At 44.9% G+C, this 16659-nt stretch overlaps 2 protein-coding genes across 2 annotated transcripts; one reads left to right on the top strand and one right to left on the bottom strand.

Annotated features, from left to right (window-relative positions):
• The first annotated feature begins 43 nt into the window (after nt 1-43).
• LOC142994586 (ADP-ribosylation factor-binding protein GGA1-like) lies at nt 44-7226 on the top strand. The gene is given in 18 exon segments (XM_076145327.1): nt 44-130; nt 1049-1133; nt 1243-1318; nt 1411-1509; nt 2182-2305; nt 2738-2838; nt 3072-3152; nt 3599-3736; nt 3867-3948; nt 4386-4420; nt 4422-4494; nt 4772-4912; nt 5250-5293; nt 5390-5580; nt 5684-5931; nt 6390-6559; nt 6707-6817; nt 7081-7226. Coding segments are annotated over 18 exon segments (1953 nt in total). The 5' UTR covers nt 44-87; the 3' UTR covers nt 7192-7226.
• A 2049-nt stretch (nt 7227-9275) lies between these two features.
• Nucleotides 9276-16542, bottom strand: LOC142994588 (putative ATP-dependent RNA helicase DDX17). The gene is made up of 13 exons (XM_076145328.1): nt 16296-16542; nt 15386-15545; nt 15106-15202; nt 14745-14878; nt 14553-14618; nt 14318-14459; nt 13848-14008; nt 13576-13748; nt 13306-13416; nt 13153-13214; nt 12985-13044; nt 10744-10977; nt 9276-10382 (listed from the first exon to the last, which is right to left on the bottom strand). The coding sequence occupies exons 1-13, from the start codon at nt 16346-16348 to the stop codon at nt 9898-9900; spliced, it is 1938 nt and encodes a 645-aa protein (XP_076001443.1). The 5' UTR covers nt 16349-16542; the 3' UTR covers nt 9276-9897.
• Nucleotides 16543-16659: the final 117 nt, after the last annotated feature.

Below are 16659 nucleotides of genomic sequence, written 5' to 3'. Positions count from 1 at the left end.
GGGCGCTGACCCGCTGCTTGAGTGGCTATCCCCGCGAGACAACACAAAATCGCGCGGTAGTTGCTACATGTTTGGAATTCCCGAAAGATGGCGGCGCCTCCAGAAGAGGCGAGCCTGCAGTCTCGCATCAGTAAGTTATACGGCGATCAATCCGATTAGTATTTTAATGTACTGACATATTTGATTGTTGATGAACTAGGAGGCCTCTTCACAGCTTGCATGTGTCACCGTGGGGCGCAGTCCGCGCTGCCAACAGGGACCAGAGATCTGACGTCAAGAACGAATGTCATTAAATCAGAAAGTGCACTTTGCAATTAGGAACGAATTCAGGCCTTACGTTCATATAATAACGTCATATCTGTGCATACTTTGTGTCTGTTGATAGCACTCTGAGTTGACATTTTAATCCCGTGACACAGAGGTTACTGACATTTTATCGTGAAGTTTAAAGTCCCAGTAATCTCCAGCTAAGTGCTAACCAGCGTTAGCTACAGCCTTCCAGAAGCAAATCAACAAAAGCAGGAAAAGCTCCGCACGTCTCTCTCCAACCTCGCCTCCTTCTGTCATTCCCTCATATTATTAGCGACTCTTCCTCAGATCCGAACCAGATGACAGCGTGTAAACACACTCTAGGGCTTCTTTGCTGACACACACACCTTTTGATGTGTTATCTCCATATTTCACATCTATTTACTTTAGTGTGTAGCTGCTGTCATCTTACGTGCACAGCTCTGAAGATAGTGCTGAAGCTGTTAGGAAATGTAATTAACAACTAATTTAATAAACGATTTAACTTCTCCAGTTCAAATATAAGGATGTGATGTATTTCTTTCTCTGTTTCATTAATTGTGCATTGAATTCTGTGGTTTGAAACTACTTTGTAATATGAAACTAGTCAGTTTTTGCAGCCTAATTTGACCGGTTTGACAGTCACACATTCCTAAGCATTTAATATTCTGAACTAACTTATTTCAATATTTCGCCATCTGCAAAGCAAATGAATACGTTTGGTTTCTCTCTCTCTTTTTGTGTTTTCTTTTTCATGCAGACAAAGCCACCAATCCTCTGAATAAAGAGACCGACTGGGACGACATCAAGGCCTTCTGTGATCAGCTGAACAATGAGCCAGACGGGTGAGATGATGCCAAACATCACCGTGCGTGCGGAATGATTTGCGAGACATTTTTCTGTTCCATCAGTGCACGAAAGACTTAGCATGGTGTGTTTGTTTTGTTAACATAGTCCCCAGCTCGCAACCAGACTCCTGGCCCACAAAATCCAGTCCCCTCAGGAGTGGGAGGCTCTGCAGGCGCTTATGGTAAGAGCGGCAAGAGTCAAAATCAATCCAAACAAACACTTTCCATTGTTTTATTATGAAGGAGTTATTTCTGTGGAATCAACATTTGACAGGTTCTTGAAACGTGCATGAAGAACTGTGGAAAGCGGTTTCACACTGAAGTGGGCAAGTTTCGCTTCCTCAATGAGCTCATCAAAGTGGTCTCCCCCAAGGTAACTGTAGTTTTGTAGTGACATTTACATTCACACATTCATATTTCTTTGTGTTGGCATGTTAATGAGTGAATATTGAGTATTTTAAATGCATATTGGCATTGAAAACCCTTAAGAGGCGGTTTGTGTTTTTGAGTATCGGCATGTGTGTTGACATTAGTTCTAGTAAGCGAGTCCTGTGTGTAGAGATTTGGCAGGCTGTCGGGTAAAGATAAACACCAGAACAGGCGTCAAGCTGTCAGCGCGTAGAGGCAGAGCGTCTCCAGATTGTCTCCCTTTGCGGGAGGCAGTGGCTCAGTGGGTAGTGCTTCCGCTTTGGAACCGGAGGGTCGCTGGTTCGAGCCCCTGCCGAGGTGCCCCTGAGCAAGGCACTGAACCCTCAATTGCTCCCCCCTCTGCGAAGGGTGGTAATGTAATGTAAGTCGCTTTGGATAAAAGCGTCTGCCAAATGTTCGTAATGTAATGTAATGTAAACTCGCCGATCCTCAAGAAGACGTTTGGTTCGGCCGAATCTGATCCCAGAAATCCACAAAGAATCGTTTATTCAGCTGTGCCTTGTGCCGCATATCTGAGTGTGGCATCGCTTGCCGATTCTAACGTCCATCAATATCACCAGCCAGATCAAAACAACAGAAACTGTATCTGTAACTATGCCGTTCCTATCCTCTGCAGTACTTAGGCTCCCGGGCTCCGGAACCAGTGAAGAAGAAAGTTCTAGAGATGATGTACAGCTGGATGCTCGGGCTGCCGGATGAGATTAAGATAGCAGACGCCTACCAGATGCTGAAGAAACAGGGTGAGCTTCCAGAACAACTCCATCTGTCCGCCATCTCTGGAAGTCTTTTTTAGTTCCTCTTATTGGCTTTGTGTTAAGATAGCATCACTTCTCCTTTTTAAAGGGATGAAGAATAATCACAAGATGAACATCCTTAGTCATGCTGACGTGAGTCTCAACGGTCTTGACCTCTGTCGTCAGAATATAATTTAAATCTGCTGAACAGCTCAGAAATGGCAAATTACATCTATGAAGGTTTTTTTTTTGAGAAAACAATAGAATCTTACATTTGCTTGAGTGATCAAACATATTTTAGCATCAGCCTCCAAACTCAAACGCCTCTTCTCACCAATCAGACGGGTGCTTCTGTGTATTTACAGTTTGTCATAAATAAAGCCTGAGCTGAGCCTTACATAGACTGTTTTTACCGTAGGTGTCCTTCTTCTCTTCCAGGTATTGTGAAGCAGGACCCAGTGCTTCCTGACGACAAGCCCCTCTCAGCCCCTCCACCCCGGGACAAAAGTGTCATCTTTGAGGATGAGGAGAAATCCAAGGTACGAGTGATGAAGAGGCACCAGCTCCTTTTTAAATAATTTAGCGAAGGAAGCGATTGTGCCGATGTGTGTGGTGCAGCACGTCCTCTCCAGGGTCGTGAACTTTAGTTTGTTCACGTCTTTGTCACGTGATGCTGTGAAGTGAAACTCCTGGGAAACACGTTAGGACACTAAGTGGTTTACAATAGTTCCCCCCCTCGTTGTTTCCTCTCCCTCCTATCCTGTTTTTGTAGATGCTGTCTCGCTTATTGAACAGCACTCAGCCCGAAGATCTAAGAGCAGCAAACAAGCTCATTAAGGAAATGGTGCAGGAGGTGAGTCATGCTCTTTGTTTATGGAGTGTGCGAGTTCACACTGAGGCGTGCACACGCACACGCACACACACACTGACATCTGTACACAATAAACAGCTTGTTGATAATGTACACACTGCATTGCACATTAAATCCACCCTTCAGTCATTTGTTGAATAATGTTTAAAAATGCACTTAAACCTCCCCAAAGTGTCACATCCAATACATGTGGATAAATAATATACAAAAATAGAGCTTAGCATTTTAGTCTTCATACAGCAGCTTTGTGGTTTCTTACCGATTTGTCTTCCAGTGGAAAATGAAAGAAAAGAAATAAAAGTTTAAAGGCAGCGATTACCTTGATGTTTCTCTGCCTATTCTAAATGCTCATCCAAATCTTCAAGTTCAGTCGGTCTATTTGTCCTGATGACTTTTGCACCCTGCTGCTCCTCTTTCACCTTTTCTAGGACCAGAAGCGCGTGGAGAAGGTGTCAAAGCGGGTGAATGCCATCCAGGAGGTGAAGGAGAGCGTGGGGCTGCTGAGTCAGCTGCTGGAGGGCTACAGCAAGGAGAGCTGCTCCCAGAGCAACCAGGAACTCATTAAGGTGAGCACAGCTCAGCACTGTAAAAGCACACGTACAGCACAGCTTACCCCTTTGATTTGAACAGTTCTGCCGACGCGCACAGAAACTCACCCGCGCTTCACCACATCAGTGAAAATGTTTGTATTTGCAGGATCTTTACCAGCGTTGTGAAAAGATGAGGCCCACCCTGTTCCGATTAGCCAGCGACACAGAGGACAGTGACGAAGCCCTGGGTACGTCTGCTGACAACACTTTGGATTTAAGCGCTGTTCATTTCTTCATTGGGCTTGTATGGTCCTGGGGGTAAAACTGGAAACCAGTTTGGAGGCGCAAAAAGCTCAAATAATCAGGTCATTATTGAGAGCGTGCACGCATAAAAAGAAATGTTTGACTCACGTGTTCCATGTTTAGTGGACACACAGCTCCAGTTTGCCATCTAGAGTTCAGTTCATTAAATGAGGAACAGATTCAGAGTTCTTGAAGCAATGGAGCAATTTCACAATATTATAGAATAGAATCAACTTAATTATCCCCAAGGGTTCATTTCAGGTTTTAGGCACAGTGCTGCAGTCTGTTGCTTCACATAGACACATCATAAAAACTCACTCACATAAAGTCTCACTCTAGTTTGTGTTGTCTTGTGTGTCTTTTTTTTTTTTTCTTGCCTCAGCTGATATTTTACAGGCCAATGACAGCCTGACACAAGGTCATCAACCTGTACAGGCAGCTGGTAAAGGGGGAGGAGCTGACCATGGATGGCTTAACCTCCTCACAGCCAGGTGTGTGTCTCTCTCTCTCTCTCTCTCTCTCTCTCTCTCTCTCTCTCTCTCTCTCTCTCTCTCTCTCTCTCTCTCTCTCTCTCTCTCTCTCTCTCTCTCTCTCTCTCTCTCTCTCTCTCTCTCTCTCTCTCTCTCTCTCTCTCTCTCTCTCTCTCTCTCTCTCTCTCTCTCTCTCTCTCTCTCTCTCTCTCTCTCTCTCTCTCTCTCTCTCTCTCTCTCCCCCTCCCTCCCTCCCTTTCTCTTTTTTTTACCCATGGATGTTCTTTGTCCCACTCAGGCAGCAGCTCGGCACTGGTGGACCTGGCGGGAGTTCACATGTCGCCCAGCAGGGCGCCGTCAAACACGGACCCCTCCAATCTGGAGATCCTGTCTGAGAACATGGTCATCAGTCTGTTGGACGATGAGCTCATGTCACTAGGTAAGCAGCCCCCATAGCCACACAAAAGCGATACTCCAGTGAGTAAAGGATTTTGGGGGAATTTATATCCAAACTAGGTCAGTGATATTGTTTCAGTGTGTAGAATGAGCCCACAGTGAGAACCACAGAACATGATCCATGGCCAAAAGCCTCTCAAAGCTACTCTACATGAAGTCATGCGATTATTTACATCCAAATATGTTCATTGTTGCCTCACAAAGTGCTTTACTGTGACAACTTCAACTTAAATGTGTGTATGTTACATGTATTGCTCTCCTAGAATAACATTGTGCCTTCTCCCTACAATTTGCCGCTTGCTTTGTCTTTGACCACTCAGGACTGAATGTAACAGAAAACAGCCACCTTCAGAGCTCCTTCCAGGTGGGATTCTAAGTAAAGCCACACTCACATTCACAGGCTCTAATAGTCAGTCTGAAACCACAAACACTAGTGGACCCTTTTGCCTGGTTTCTCTAGCCCTCTGACACTGCAGAACCATCAGCTCCAACCTTCCCAGCCGCGGTGTTGCTACCAGATGTGGCCCAGACCCCAGAGACTCGACCAGCAGGGGGACCCGCCGCCCCGGCCAAACCTATGGACGAGCTAGACTTACTGGGGAAGATCCTGCTCCAGCAGTCTCTACCTCCAGAGAGCCAGCAGGTGAAATGGTAAGGTTGCATGTTGAAAGCCTGACCCCCTCCCCTGCATACAGCTACTCTGGAGATGACATTTTGAGTTGAGCACATTTCCTGTGGATGCCCTCACTCACAGGGACAAACTCCAACCTCAGCCCAAAGCCACCCTGAGAGACCTCCAGGCCAAGTCCAACACCAACTCAACTCCAGCCGCCACCGGCGCGTCTCCTAGTCCTGTTACCGCGCCCGTCCCCGAGCCCACGTCGAACCTGGCCGTCCAACCAGAGCGGCCCGAGCCTCCTCTCCTCTCCAGTCCTGCTGCCGACGCCTTTAACTGCATCTCCCTAGCTGACGTTACCGTGTCGCTGGAATCCATTAAACCGGGTAAGGAAAAGCCTGAAAAGGTTTTTCTTCATATGTTAGGATTTCTATAAAAAAAAAAAAAAACATCCATCTTGTGTCAGACATCATTGGTATTTATTTACCAATAACAACAGTTAAAGGTTAAAGACTTTGCAGGACTTTGGAGAATGATTTTATAACATCACCATGAGAGTTTATAATGTAATGTAAATGTTTCTCTCCAAGTCATCATTTGACTGTGTAGGCATTTTGAGTTGTCAAACAGGTGCAACTGCTAACATTGAATTTGTCTACATTCAGTCTGGGTGTGCCTGTGTGTGTGGTATGCTGCCATTATTACCTCTGTGCTTCTCCTGCTCTGCTCTGTCTACACCTCAGCTTTGAAAAGAACTGTGACAACGCTGAAAAACAAAAATCAACCATTTCACTTTTATTTCCCCTAACTTTATTTCCCTTACTTCTTCATATTTGTCTTACAGGCAGCTTGTTACCAGTGACTGTATTTGACAAACACAGCCTCCGGGTTTTGTTCCATTTTGCCCGCGAGTGTCCACCATTGCGGCCCGATGTGCTGGTGGTGATCATCTCCATGCTTTCCTCCGCACCCGTTCCAGTCAACAACATCCGTTTTCAGGCAGCTGTACCCAAGGTAGAGACACTCTTCTCTGCTGTTCATATAGATTAGAGCTCAAAGAGACATACAGCGAATGGGGCAGATAATTTCGGCCAGTATTGGATATTGATGAGATGAGAAATGTGTCATTGATGTTTTCACGTGCTTTTTACATGGCATCAGATGATGAAGGTGAGGCTGCAGCCGCCCTCTGGCACTGAACTCCCAGCCTTCAACCCCATCCTGCCTCCAGCTGCCATCACACAGATCCTGCTGCTGGCAAACCCTCACAAGGTATCACAACGTCAACACGGCAATGTTTATCTCACTCTTCATATGGTCAGAAGTGATTGATTGCGTGAAATTCAGCTTCATATTAGAAACATTGTAACTCCATAACCGAAATGGACACAGATTATCTGATTGTGATATCATGCTGTTGTGCTCCTTGTTCCTTGTTACCATTTGTAAACCTCCAATCTTCTAAATTATAAAGCAACTGTGACTCCTCGGCTGTTGTAGATACATTGGTAACATTTTCCTTTGTTGTGTTTCAGGAGAAGGTGCGGTTGCGGTACAAGCTGACCTTCAACCTTGCGGAAGCCTCTCACGATGAGTCTGGTGATGTTGACCAGTTCCCCCCTCCAAACACGTGGGGGAATCTTTAGTGAGACGAACCAACCTCCTGTCATCCGATCTGCTGCTTACTGTCATCCGATCTTCCCCCCCCCCCCCCCCCCCCGGATCCAAGGGGGCCTTTGCCACCTTAGCGTTTAAAACTCGGTTTTGGGTCGCACAAAGTGATGTGAGACCGATTTTAAGGAGCCAGCTTCTACCTTGTGCCTTCCTTTACACCCTCATTGTCCTCTTACAGCCATCGCCACGCTCCTGTGTTCTGTAGCCACGTGTTCGTCTTCAAACAGTCAAACCAACAGAGTGATAAAGCGGAAACATTTGAGTCAAAATATTGACTTTTTGGAAAATCAGATTGAGCCTTTAAACACCAGATTGTGTTCATTTGTCTGTTCTACACCATGTTTGGCAATCCTCCCAGTTGTCCTCATGAATCTTTGAGAGCTCCTGTCCAACTCTGCCATTTTGTTTTTGTATTTTTTTTGACCAACCTTTAACCTGAAGCGTGCAAGCATCGGATGTGTTGCTCAATCCAAGCACTTAACGGTTCCACAATAAGAGCATTTGTGTTTTCTCTTTTCTGACCACGGACAAAAAGATATCGAATCTGGATGAAGCAAGAAACTTTTTAAACCACAACTTCACACACACACACAACTTCACACACAGACAATACTTTTTTCCATGATTCCAATCTTTTCCATGAAGTATTCCGATTGAATATCTCTGCACAACAGGCTGTTTTTCTTCACCTGAAATAAGGCAGTTCAGCTGGCCAAATGCAGAATCCTTGCATGTATTTACAAACTTTCTTATTTTGGCTTCAAATGTCACATTTAATGTGGATTCTAAACATCTGCGTACCAACCTTGATTGTTTGCCATGTAGTGTTCTGTTGTGAACTGCACTCAAAAATACAACAATCAAAATTCAGAGAAAAGGGAAATACTGAGGTCATCTGAAAACGTGTGTGTAAATACTGTAGGTAAGGACAGCACAACTTGTTACTTTGGGAAAAGGGGAATCTGAAATTCATTGCTATTTTTCTTCTTAGTTCCAATGGACTTTTTGTCCGCATATGTGACTTGATCGGAATTGCTGTTATCAGCAAATGCCAGATGTGGAGTGGACATTTGTCACACACGTGATACACTGTTTTAACGCGTTGTCTTGGGTTTTATTTGTGTTATGTTTTGGGTAATGAGTGTGAGACATGACAATGAAGGAAGGACACAGAGTCTCTGTCCCTTTAAGAAATCTGAAGATTCAGCATTTGAATTCAGCACTTTTTTGTGGTCAATCATTAGGACACTATTCTACATGTTTCACTCAGGATTTTAATTTGTTGATTTTGTTTCCCCCCAACCTGAGCATTCATTCATGCACCTGTTTAAATTTTGCACATGCAGCCATTCCATTTATATTACTTTGTCTTTTTATTGATTTGCTCCCTTCTGAACTGTTGATGGACCCAAAGAAGGACAGGTGAAGTCCTGAGTAGAAGTCGCTGACATCCAGTTTGATTCTGCCACATGTGCCTGAGATGAAACTTTTGATTTTGTCTTGCTTTGTACATATCTGTATACAAATGACTGGTGTGATCTGGTTTGTTTTCATGTGCTCACATGCTACAAATGAGACATGAAGGAGGGTGTTTGAATAATCTGAAAATCCGAGCGCTGGTCTATGGTCACATTTTAGCTCTCATGAAAAGGAAATAAAATGTTACAAGCAAAATGATTCCAGATGAGAACTACTACATGTATGTATGACAACTGGAGAGATGGTAGCTTTTGATGTAAAGTATCACCAGGGATCGTCATCCAACTACCTGCTGAGTAAACGTTATATAGATGCAGTTCTACAACTTCTTAAGATTTTCTGTGATTTCAACTTAGAAGGTACTAACAACTCCCCCCCCCCCACACACACACTTGTGGAGTGATTTACTGAAACTGTATACGTGTTGGTGAAACTCAAGGGGCATTGATTGGGCTGTGATCTTTACCTGATCCAAATGGGACCCAGAAGTTTACCAGAAGAAACCCTTCAAACACAAAGATGAGAGATGTCAAAAGAGATTTTAAATGTATTTATTTGAATGTATTTGGAAAGACAGCGCTGTAAAAATAATGTGAATAGCACCAGAGAGATGTACTTATTAAAGCAACATTTGAAATGGATACGAGAAATCCACTAAATACATTTGCTGCAAGACAGGAAAGAGCAACGGCATGCGTGATTTAAACAAACACTTAAATCTAAGGAATGTGAAAGTCTCCATTAGAAACTAGATGTTCCAGTATAGAAGTATGTTCAGCCTCATGCCATAGAAATGAGAGCCACTTTTCATGTGAACAACATCCTTCACCTGATTTCACTATTACAGCTAAACAGATCTCATCAATCACCACGCCAGTTACCAGGCAACTAATTAGTCAAATCCACACCTGAAGTACATGAAATGAAAGCCAAGACTTCTTCTGTGACACTTGGTTGAAAGAAACTGCATCACACATTAGGACACTAACAATCAACGTTTCTCTATTTCAACAGGAAAATACACAGAAAATGAAAGAGCTCGACTAACGTCAGGCTCGTTAAAAGTACTTAGCTGACACGAATATAAAATATAAGCCCTTATTTTTGTCTTATCCACGTTTAAACTCTCACCTCTGAGTTGTGAAGATTGTACAAACAATGGGACGCTGTGAACACGAAGTAATACAGCGTCGCTCAACCTACTTCCGGGGAGGTGGAGGGCCAGGAGGAGGGGGGATTGACAGGTATGGTGGCTGCCCTATAAAGCTCATGAGTGGGGGTTGTGCAGAGGCAAACTGCTGTGTCATCAGAGGCAGCGGCCCCCCTGCGAGTGGGGGCGGAGCCTGACCCTGCTGCTGGTTAGAGTGATTTTGACCCGCGGCCCCAGACTGGCCTACGTTCCGGGCTGCATAGGTGCTGCTGCTGCTGCCCCCGCTGTAACTCTGGTACTGATCTGAGCCTGAGGTGTAGCTGTTCTTGCGGTCTTGGCTTTTGTCCCTGTAGGAGGAAGATGAAGGTCGGTCTCCATCACGGCTGTTGCGGCTGTTGCGGTTGAAGCCTCCGTGAGTATCTTTGCCACCCCCTGAGCCTCCGCCACCGCCAGGGCGCATGCGCCGATCACATTCATCCTGGTACATCATGTTAGGGTTGTTGCCAGTGCTGCCACGGTAACGCATTCTGCCTCCTGTAACGAACCAAAAAGTGATGCTGCATCCGTTTGTTTTAACCTGTGGACCTCCATTCCAATATTTTCAGCTGCACATGTTCATGTATGTGTCACGTTGTCAGTGTATGTTTTGTGGAAGTTGTGGCATTCTGGAGAAATTTGGCGTTCAATTATTTGTTTCATTCCACATCCATGTTGTTTTTTTAGCTTGTTCAGATGTAAATTTACAAAAAATGTATGCAAAATGTTTGTAAAATCACTTCATCACTTTAAGTCACAATTGAGCTCCAAGTGGCAACGATGAATCAATTATTGATCGTTGAGATGATCCGACAATCATTTACAGAAATGACTTCAAAGTTTGGCGCCTGCTGCTTACCTCCTCCTCCACCGCGGCACGAGTCAAACAGCTGAAGCAGTTTGGGATTGATGGCCTGCCGGGCCTCCTCTAGCACCCGGACGAGGTCCCGGGCCTGCCGCAGGTTCCCCGGGGTGAAGAAGGTGTAGGCAGTGCCTTTGTTGGTACTGCGGGCCGTGCGGCCAATGCGGTGAACGTAATCCTCAGAGGAATTGGGATAGTCATAGTTGATGACGAACTTAATATCTTCCACATCTTTTGGAGTTAGTTTCACAGCAAGGGAGAGAGGAGAGAGATTGTTTAAAAGCAGGGGAAGCAAGTAAGATTGACTCATTTTTAATTCTACTGTCAATCATGATCTCAATATATTACAATTACCATCAAAATGATTATTTGTTTATTACATTGTATATTAGAATCTTTACAACTTGAAAAACTTACCTGCTTTAATACAAACCATTGAAAATCCACACATCCACAGAGAGTGAAGGTTATTAATTAAAACTGAATACAATTATAGCTGAATGTGACTAGAGGGGTTGCCATGGTTTCATTCCCACTTGATGCATACTGAGCGTGACATCAAGGTAAAAGGAAACACACTTAATGGTAAATGTGGAATAGTTTTACTGCTCAAAAAGTATGAACGCCAGAAGTCTGTTTCTCATTACAGAAGACGTGGGGCTCTGACAGCACTGCTGATCAACAGGTCTCCCTTTCTCCTCCATCATGACAGAGGGAAGCCATGTCATCCACCTTACAGAAGAAAGCTGTATCCTGGCACAGTGTTCCTAGTTTAGCTGGGATGAAGCTGTGCTGTACTGAACTGAAATGTGGCAAGTATGGCTGAATGTATGGTGAGCTGATGGGAGGGGTTAAGAGAAAGGGGCGGGGAAGTACTTACCCCCTTTATGTTGTTTTTACAAAGGTGGTCAGTCACCCCCCCGATCAGTCCTGGTTCATATGGAGGGGCTGAGGGGGATGGAGACCTTTTGCACACACCGGCAACGCCAGACGGGAGCAGAACCGTTTAACCTCAAGAGACACACACACACAACGGCTGGTTCTGTTGCTCTCTCGCCGCATTGCAGGACCCTCCTCAGACCCCAGGCCAGGACCGCATCCAGACGAGCCCCTCTAACTCTCTCTCCCTGTCTGTCTGCTTTTTCTCTTTCGGACAGAGCGGCGGGCAGACATACAGGCACCTCAGGCTGCTCCCAAGGAAGGCTCGCTGGATTTACAAACGGACAATATCGGGGCGGGGGTGATCTTAGGTACCCCCCCGGTGGAGTAAGAGGGGCCTTAACCCCTCCAAAAACTAGCCAAGCTTTTATCTTAACGTGATTGAGGCGGGAGTGACAGCAGCACAGACTGCCTGTTACAGCCGCCATGTGCTGCCAAACCCTAAGAGGAGAAGAGGGGAAAAAGAACAAGGACACAGTCACAGGGATTTTTTTGGCAAATCAAAGAACACTTCACTTCTCCCCCCTTCTCAGATTGAGCCTTCCATCACACACGTGTTCTGTTTGGATAGCGGCGAACTCAACTACCTCTTCCAAAACTTCTGTTCAAAAAAATCCATTCGTAAAACACAACAGCAGGTTCCACTGTTCTTTTACATGTGGAGATATGAGCAGAATTCTTTCTTCATTCTGAATTTACGCTGACGCCATAATGGAGACATCAGAAAGGGTGTGTCTGTCCCACACACCCCTCCACTCAGGCAGCGTGCCAAAGAGCCCCGGTTGAAGGAAGCATTGAACTGCAGTAACAAGAAACAGACTATAAACCCACAGTGAGCCTATTAAGCATCTCCTGGTCTAATAGGAGGAGGGGGGGGGGGGGGGGTTGATTTGTTTGTATATTGGACTAAATGGAATTTTATAATCCAGATCAGAGCATTAATACCTCTTTTGTTACCAGCTATTTGTTGTGTATAGATCTGTGATATTGTGATCATTGAAATTGAAATTGAAATGATCACAATAACACAAATTCAACCTGGAAATTGAAGAACACAATTTGACATTTCAAAATATTTCCCAACATAAGTAAAGGTGGTCTCACTTTTAGGATACTTACCTAGTGAGTGTTGCAGTGTAATTTGAACATAAAGCCTCGACTACAGTGACTGTTTCTATAATTCTGTTTTGCAATATTGCACTGTAAATACTATTGAGAGGTCCGAAAAAGTCTCAAAAGAAGAGTGAGGTAATGGGGTGTTATGTGGTGTTTTCCATGCATGCGTGTGAGCAGACATACCCAGACCACGAGAGGCAACATCAGTGGCGATCAGAATAGGAGCTTTCCCAGATCGAAACTCTGCAGGATTTAACAAAATATCAAAAGGAATATTGGTTGTAAAAGAAAAGCAAAATCCTCAGCCCTCGTCACGACGATCTCATATCAAAGAAGAGGGTTTTCTTGTACCTGTGAGTACCCAGTCTCGTTCTGGCTGGCTCTTGTCTCCATGGATACACATGGCTGGCCACCTAGGAAACAAAACCACACAAGTTCTAGACCCTGAATATCTCCTGTTTGCGCAATAGCTTGCCAATACAAGCGAACGTCCTGCGCTCTCACCCGTCCCGTCGCATCCTCCTGGTGAGGTCATCACAACGCTTCTTAGTCTCCACAAAGATGATGGTTTTGTTTTCCTTTTCAGCCATAATCTCTTCCATCAGCTGAAGAAGCCTATAGACAGGGAGAAGACGGTCGAGACATTCTTAGCACAGCAGCATTATAGAGATAAGATGTTGTTGTTGTTGTTTGGCTACAATCATTAGTGAGAGGAGGTGGACATTATTTCATTTCAATGCTGAAGGTCTTCTATTTTTCTAAAGGCTGTCCTACTTGTTGTCCTTTTCGTTCTCCATGCAGACATCAACTATCTGCAGGATGTTGTGGTTGGCACTGAGCTCCAGGGCGCCGATGTTAATCTGGACATAATCCCTCAGGAAGTCCTCAGCCAGCTGCCGCACCTCCTTTGGCCAGGTAGCACTCCACATCAGGGTCTGTCTGTCGGGCTTAAGGAAGGCGAGAGACAGAAGCAGAGGAAGACTAGTCTGAGACAGTGTCGGCTGAACAAGACTCATTTTAATACTTGGGGGGGGGGGGGTTCCTACCCTGATTTGATCGACGATCTTGCGAATCTGTGGTTCAAAGCCCATGTCCAGCATGCGGTCAGCCTCATCCAGAACCAGGTAAGTGCAGCGACGTAGGTTCGTCTTCCCAGACTCCAAGAAGTCAATGAGACGACCCGGTGTGGCAATGCAGATCTCAACACCTAGAGTCACACACACGCAGCATTAAACAACCTCCAAAACAGACACACATTACTTTGTACACTGGAGAGCGTTAGTGACGTGATTTTCCACTCATTCTTGCATTTGAGGAAAACAAAAGCTTATTGTTAAACCATAAACATGAGGGACATTAATAACAAAACAGGTAAACAAGTATGAATAAGTATTATCAAGATTTGGGAACAGGTAGAACCTTATAATAGTAATGCAATAATAATGAGGTCACAATTATTTCATTTAAATGACATCAAGAACACCGACAGCATCTTAACATTCCTAACTATACCCACCCCTCTCAAGGTCTCGAATCTGTGGTCCTTTGGGTGCCCCGCCATAGACACAGGTGCTTTTGATACGGGAAGACTTTCCGTATTCAGCTGCTACCTGCTGGACCTGCTGAGCCAGCTCTCTGGTTGGAGCCAGCACCAGGCACTGAGGAGGAGAAAGGGAAAGTGGTGGCTTACAGGCCTGTGTACCCAAACAAAGGCAGCATTCCAACACGGTGGCACACTCATTTATACTTACGATCGGTCCGTCTCCTCTTTCCAGATAGGGCTGATGGTTGATGTGAACAATAGCAGGAAGAAGATACTGCAGGCAACGAGGGAGACACAAAGACTTGACAAACTTGCACACCTACTGAGTTGATTAAATGTATCAATCATCAATAAAGTGTCATCATCATCATCATCAGATTAAACGAAGCGGCATCCTTACAGCTAAAGTCTTTCCGGAGCCAGTCTGAGCGATCCCCACCATGTCTCTGCCACTGAGAGCCAGAGGGAAGCCCTGAGCCTGGATCGCTGTTGGCTCCTTAAAGTTCTGCTGCATCAACACATCAATGACGTACTCTGCCAGGACACAGAGGGAGACATGAGGAGACACTTGACTGGAAGCTGAGGGGGGCAGTGTCTCACACACCACTGGTCATAGTATGAAATACTATAAGGAAACTGGTCATTTACGTATATTACTTTAATTTAGTTTAGTTGATATGCATTAACTTGAAACATAGTATTGATTCACGGAGAGTGATGCAGCATCCTGTTACAGGTACAATACATGTTGGTTCACTCACGAGGAAACTGTGCCTGATGAAAACCGGTGACGGCCTTTGGACAGCCAGAGCCCCTGATGGTGATCTCCTTCTTTCTGCGAAACTCATCAATGTCAAACTAAATAAAAGACAAAACATCAGAAAACATCACAAACAAAACATACAAAACAGAAAGCAAATTGTGTTAACTGCCTCTTTCAATGCAAACAAGACATGGACGAGAGAGAGAGTGAGAGAGAGAGAGAGAGAGAGAGAGAGAGAGAGAGAGAGAGAGAGAGGGGCGTGCAAGTCAAAAATGTACCTGACTCATGTGTTGGATTTCAGGGTGCTCAGTGTAAAAGTTTTTATCAAATTTGGGCAGCTCGTCCAAATTCCACTTTTTCTTGCGAAGACGATCCCCTGGATTCCCAAACTTCATAGGAGGGGGGCCACTGCGACCACCCATGGGCCCAAACCGAGGCCTGGTGGATAGGAGTCAAGAGATAAGGGGCACTGAGAGCTGGAACTTCAAGTTTATGTTGGTCAGACAAGCCTTTGGTAACTATTATTAACTAAAATAATAGCTTACAGAGCAAATAATCGAATTTTGATTGCATATATTACAATTAAATATACTTAAAATATTTAGATGGTAACATTATTTTTCATTACAGATAGTTATTTATATTTAAGTACAAGTGTATCAGTTTGACCATTTGCTTCTACTGTTTGGTATATTGTGTTGAGTTGGATCTTACGAAACCAAGGAAATTAGATTACAAAACCACAACGGCTCTGATGGGACTTGAACCCACAGCCCTTCAAAAGTGCTTGACTAGAAGTGAAAGTAGCACACAGGGTTATTGCATCATATGCTAAGGCCTTCTTTTCTCACTTCCACGAATTTCGACACAAGTCTTGGCCTTTACTTTAGCGCCGCCATGAGACCAGACTGTATATTTACACAACCCGCTCTGAAGTTCGTGCTCCGGACACACCGACACAATGGCCTCTACTATACTAAACCAAATTCGGACTAACGATCCCCTCGTAAATGACACATGACCTGACTCGAATCAGGCTACGATGAGGAAATTATCGGGCCTTGTTGGAAGGCTGCAGTGTTTTTATTTTCTGAGACTCCGCGAGCCCGGAACCAACCACGACATTGCACGAAACCCGTCGTTCTGACAACAACATTCATCTAACTTCTTGCATATCAGCGAATTTACCTGTCTCGCCCGCGGTCCCTGTCTCGACCCCCATAGCTGGAACTCCCTCTCATGTTGGCGAAAAAGACTCTAAATGGTCTCTGTGGGTAATTTGTTGCGTTAAAACACGGAAGTGGCCTGCTGCGTTCTGCACTAAACCTGCCTTTGTTGTCAACAAGAAGCTAAATGTCACGGCGCTGCTATGTAGAAACTCGGTTTTGGCTAAATAAAAGTTGAATGCGTCACGTCGACGGTTGTTGACACTCGAGCCCTGCCCTCTTTGGTGACGTTACTGCAAATAGAAATATAGCGTAGCTTCGCTTTTTACACCGGATACTACGTACGAATTTCAGCGCAACCTAAATGATGAATTCGACGTACGGCA

This window comes from Genypterus blacodes, unplaced genomic scaffold, assembly GCF_046128005.1.
Source record: "Genypterus blacodes isolate CSIRO-AG114 ecotype Tasmania unplaced genomic scaffold, CSIRO-AGI_Gbla_v1 ptg000030l_1, whole genome shotgun sequence".
Lineage (NCBI taxonomy): Eukaryota > Metazoa > Chordata > Actinopteri > Ophidiiformes > Ophidiidae > Genypterus > Genypterus blacodes.
This window is presented reverse-complemented; position numbering and strand designations above follow the sequence as displayed.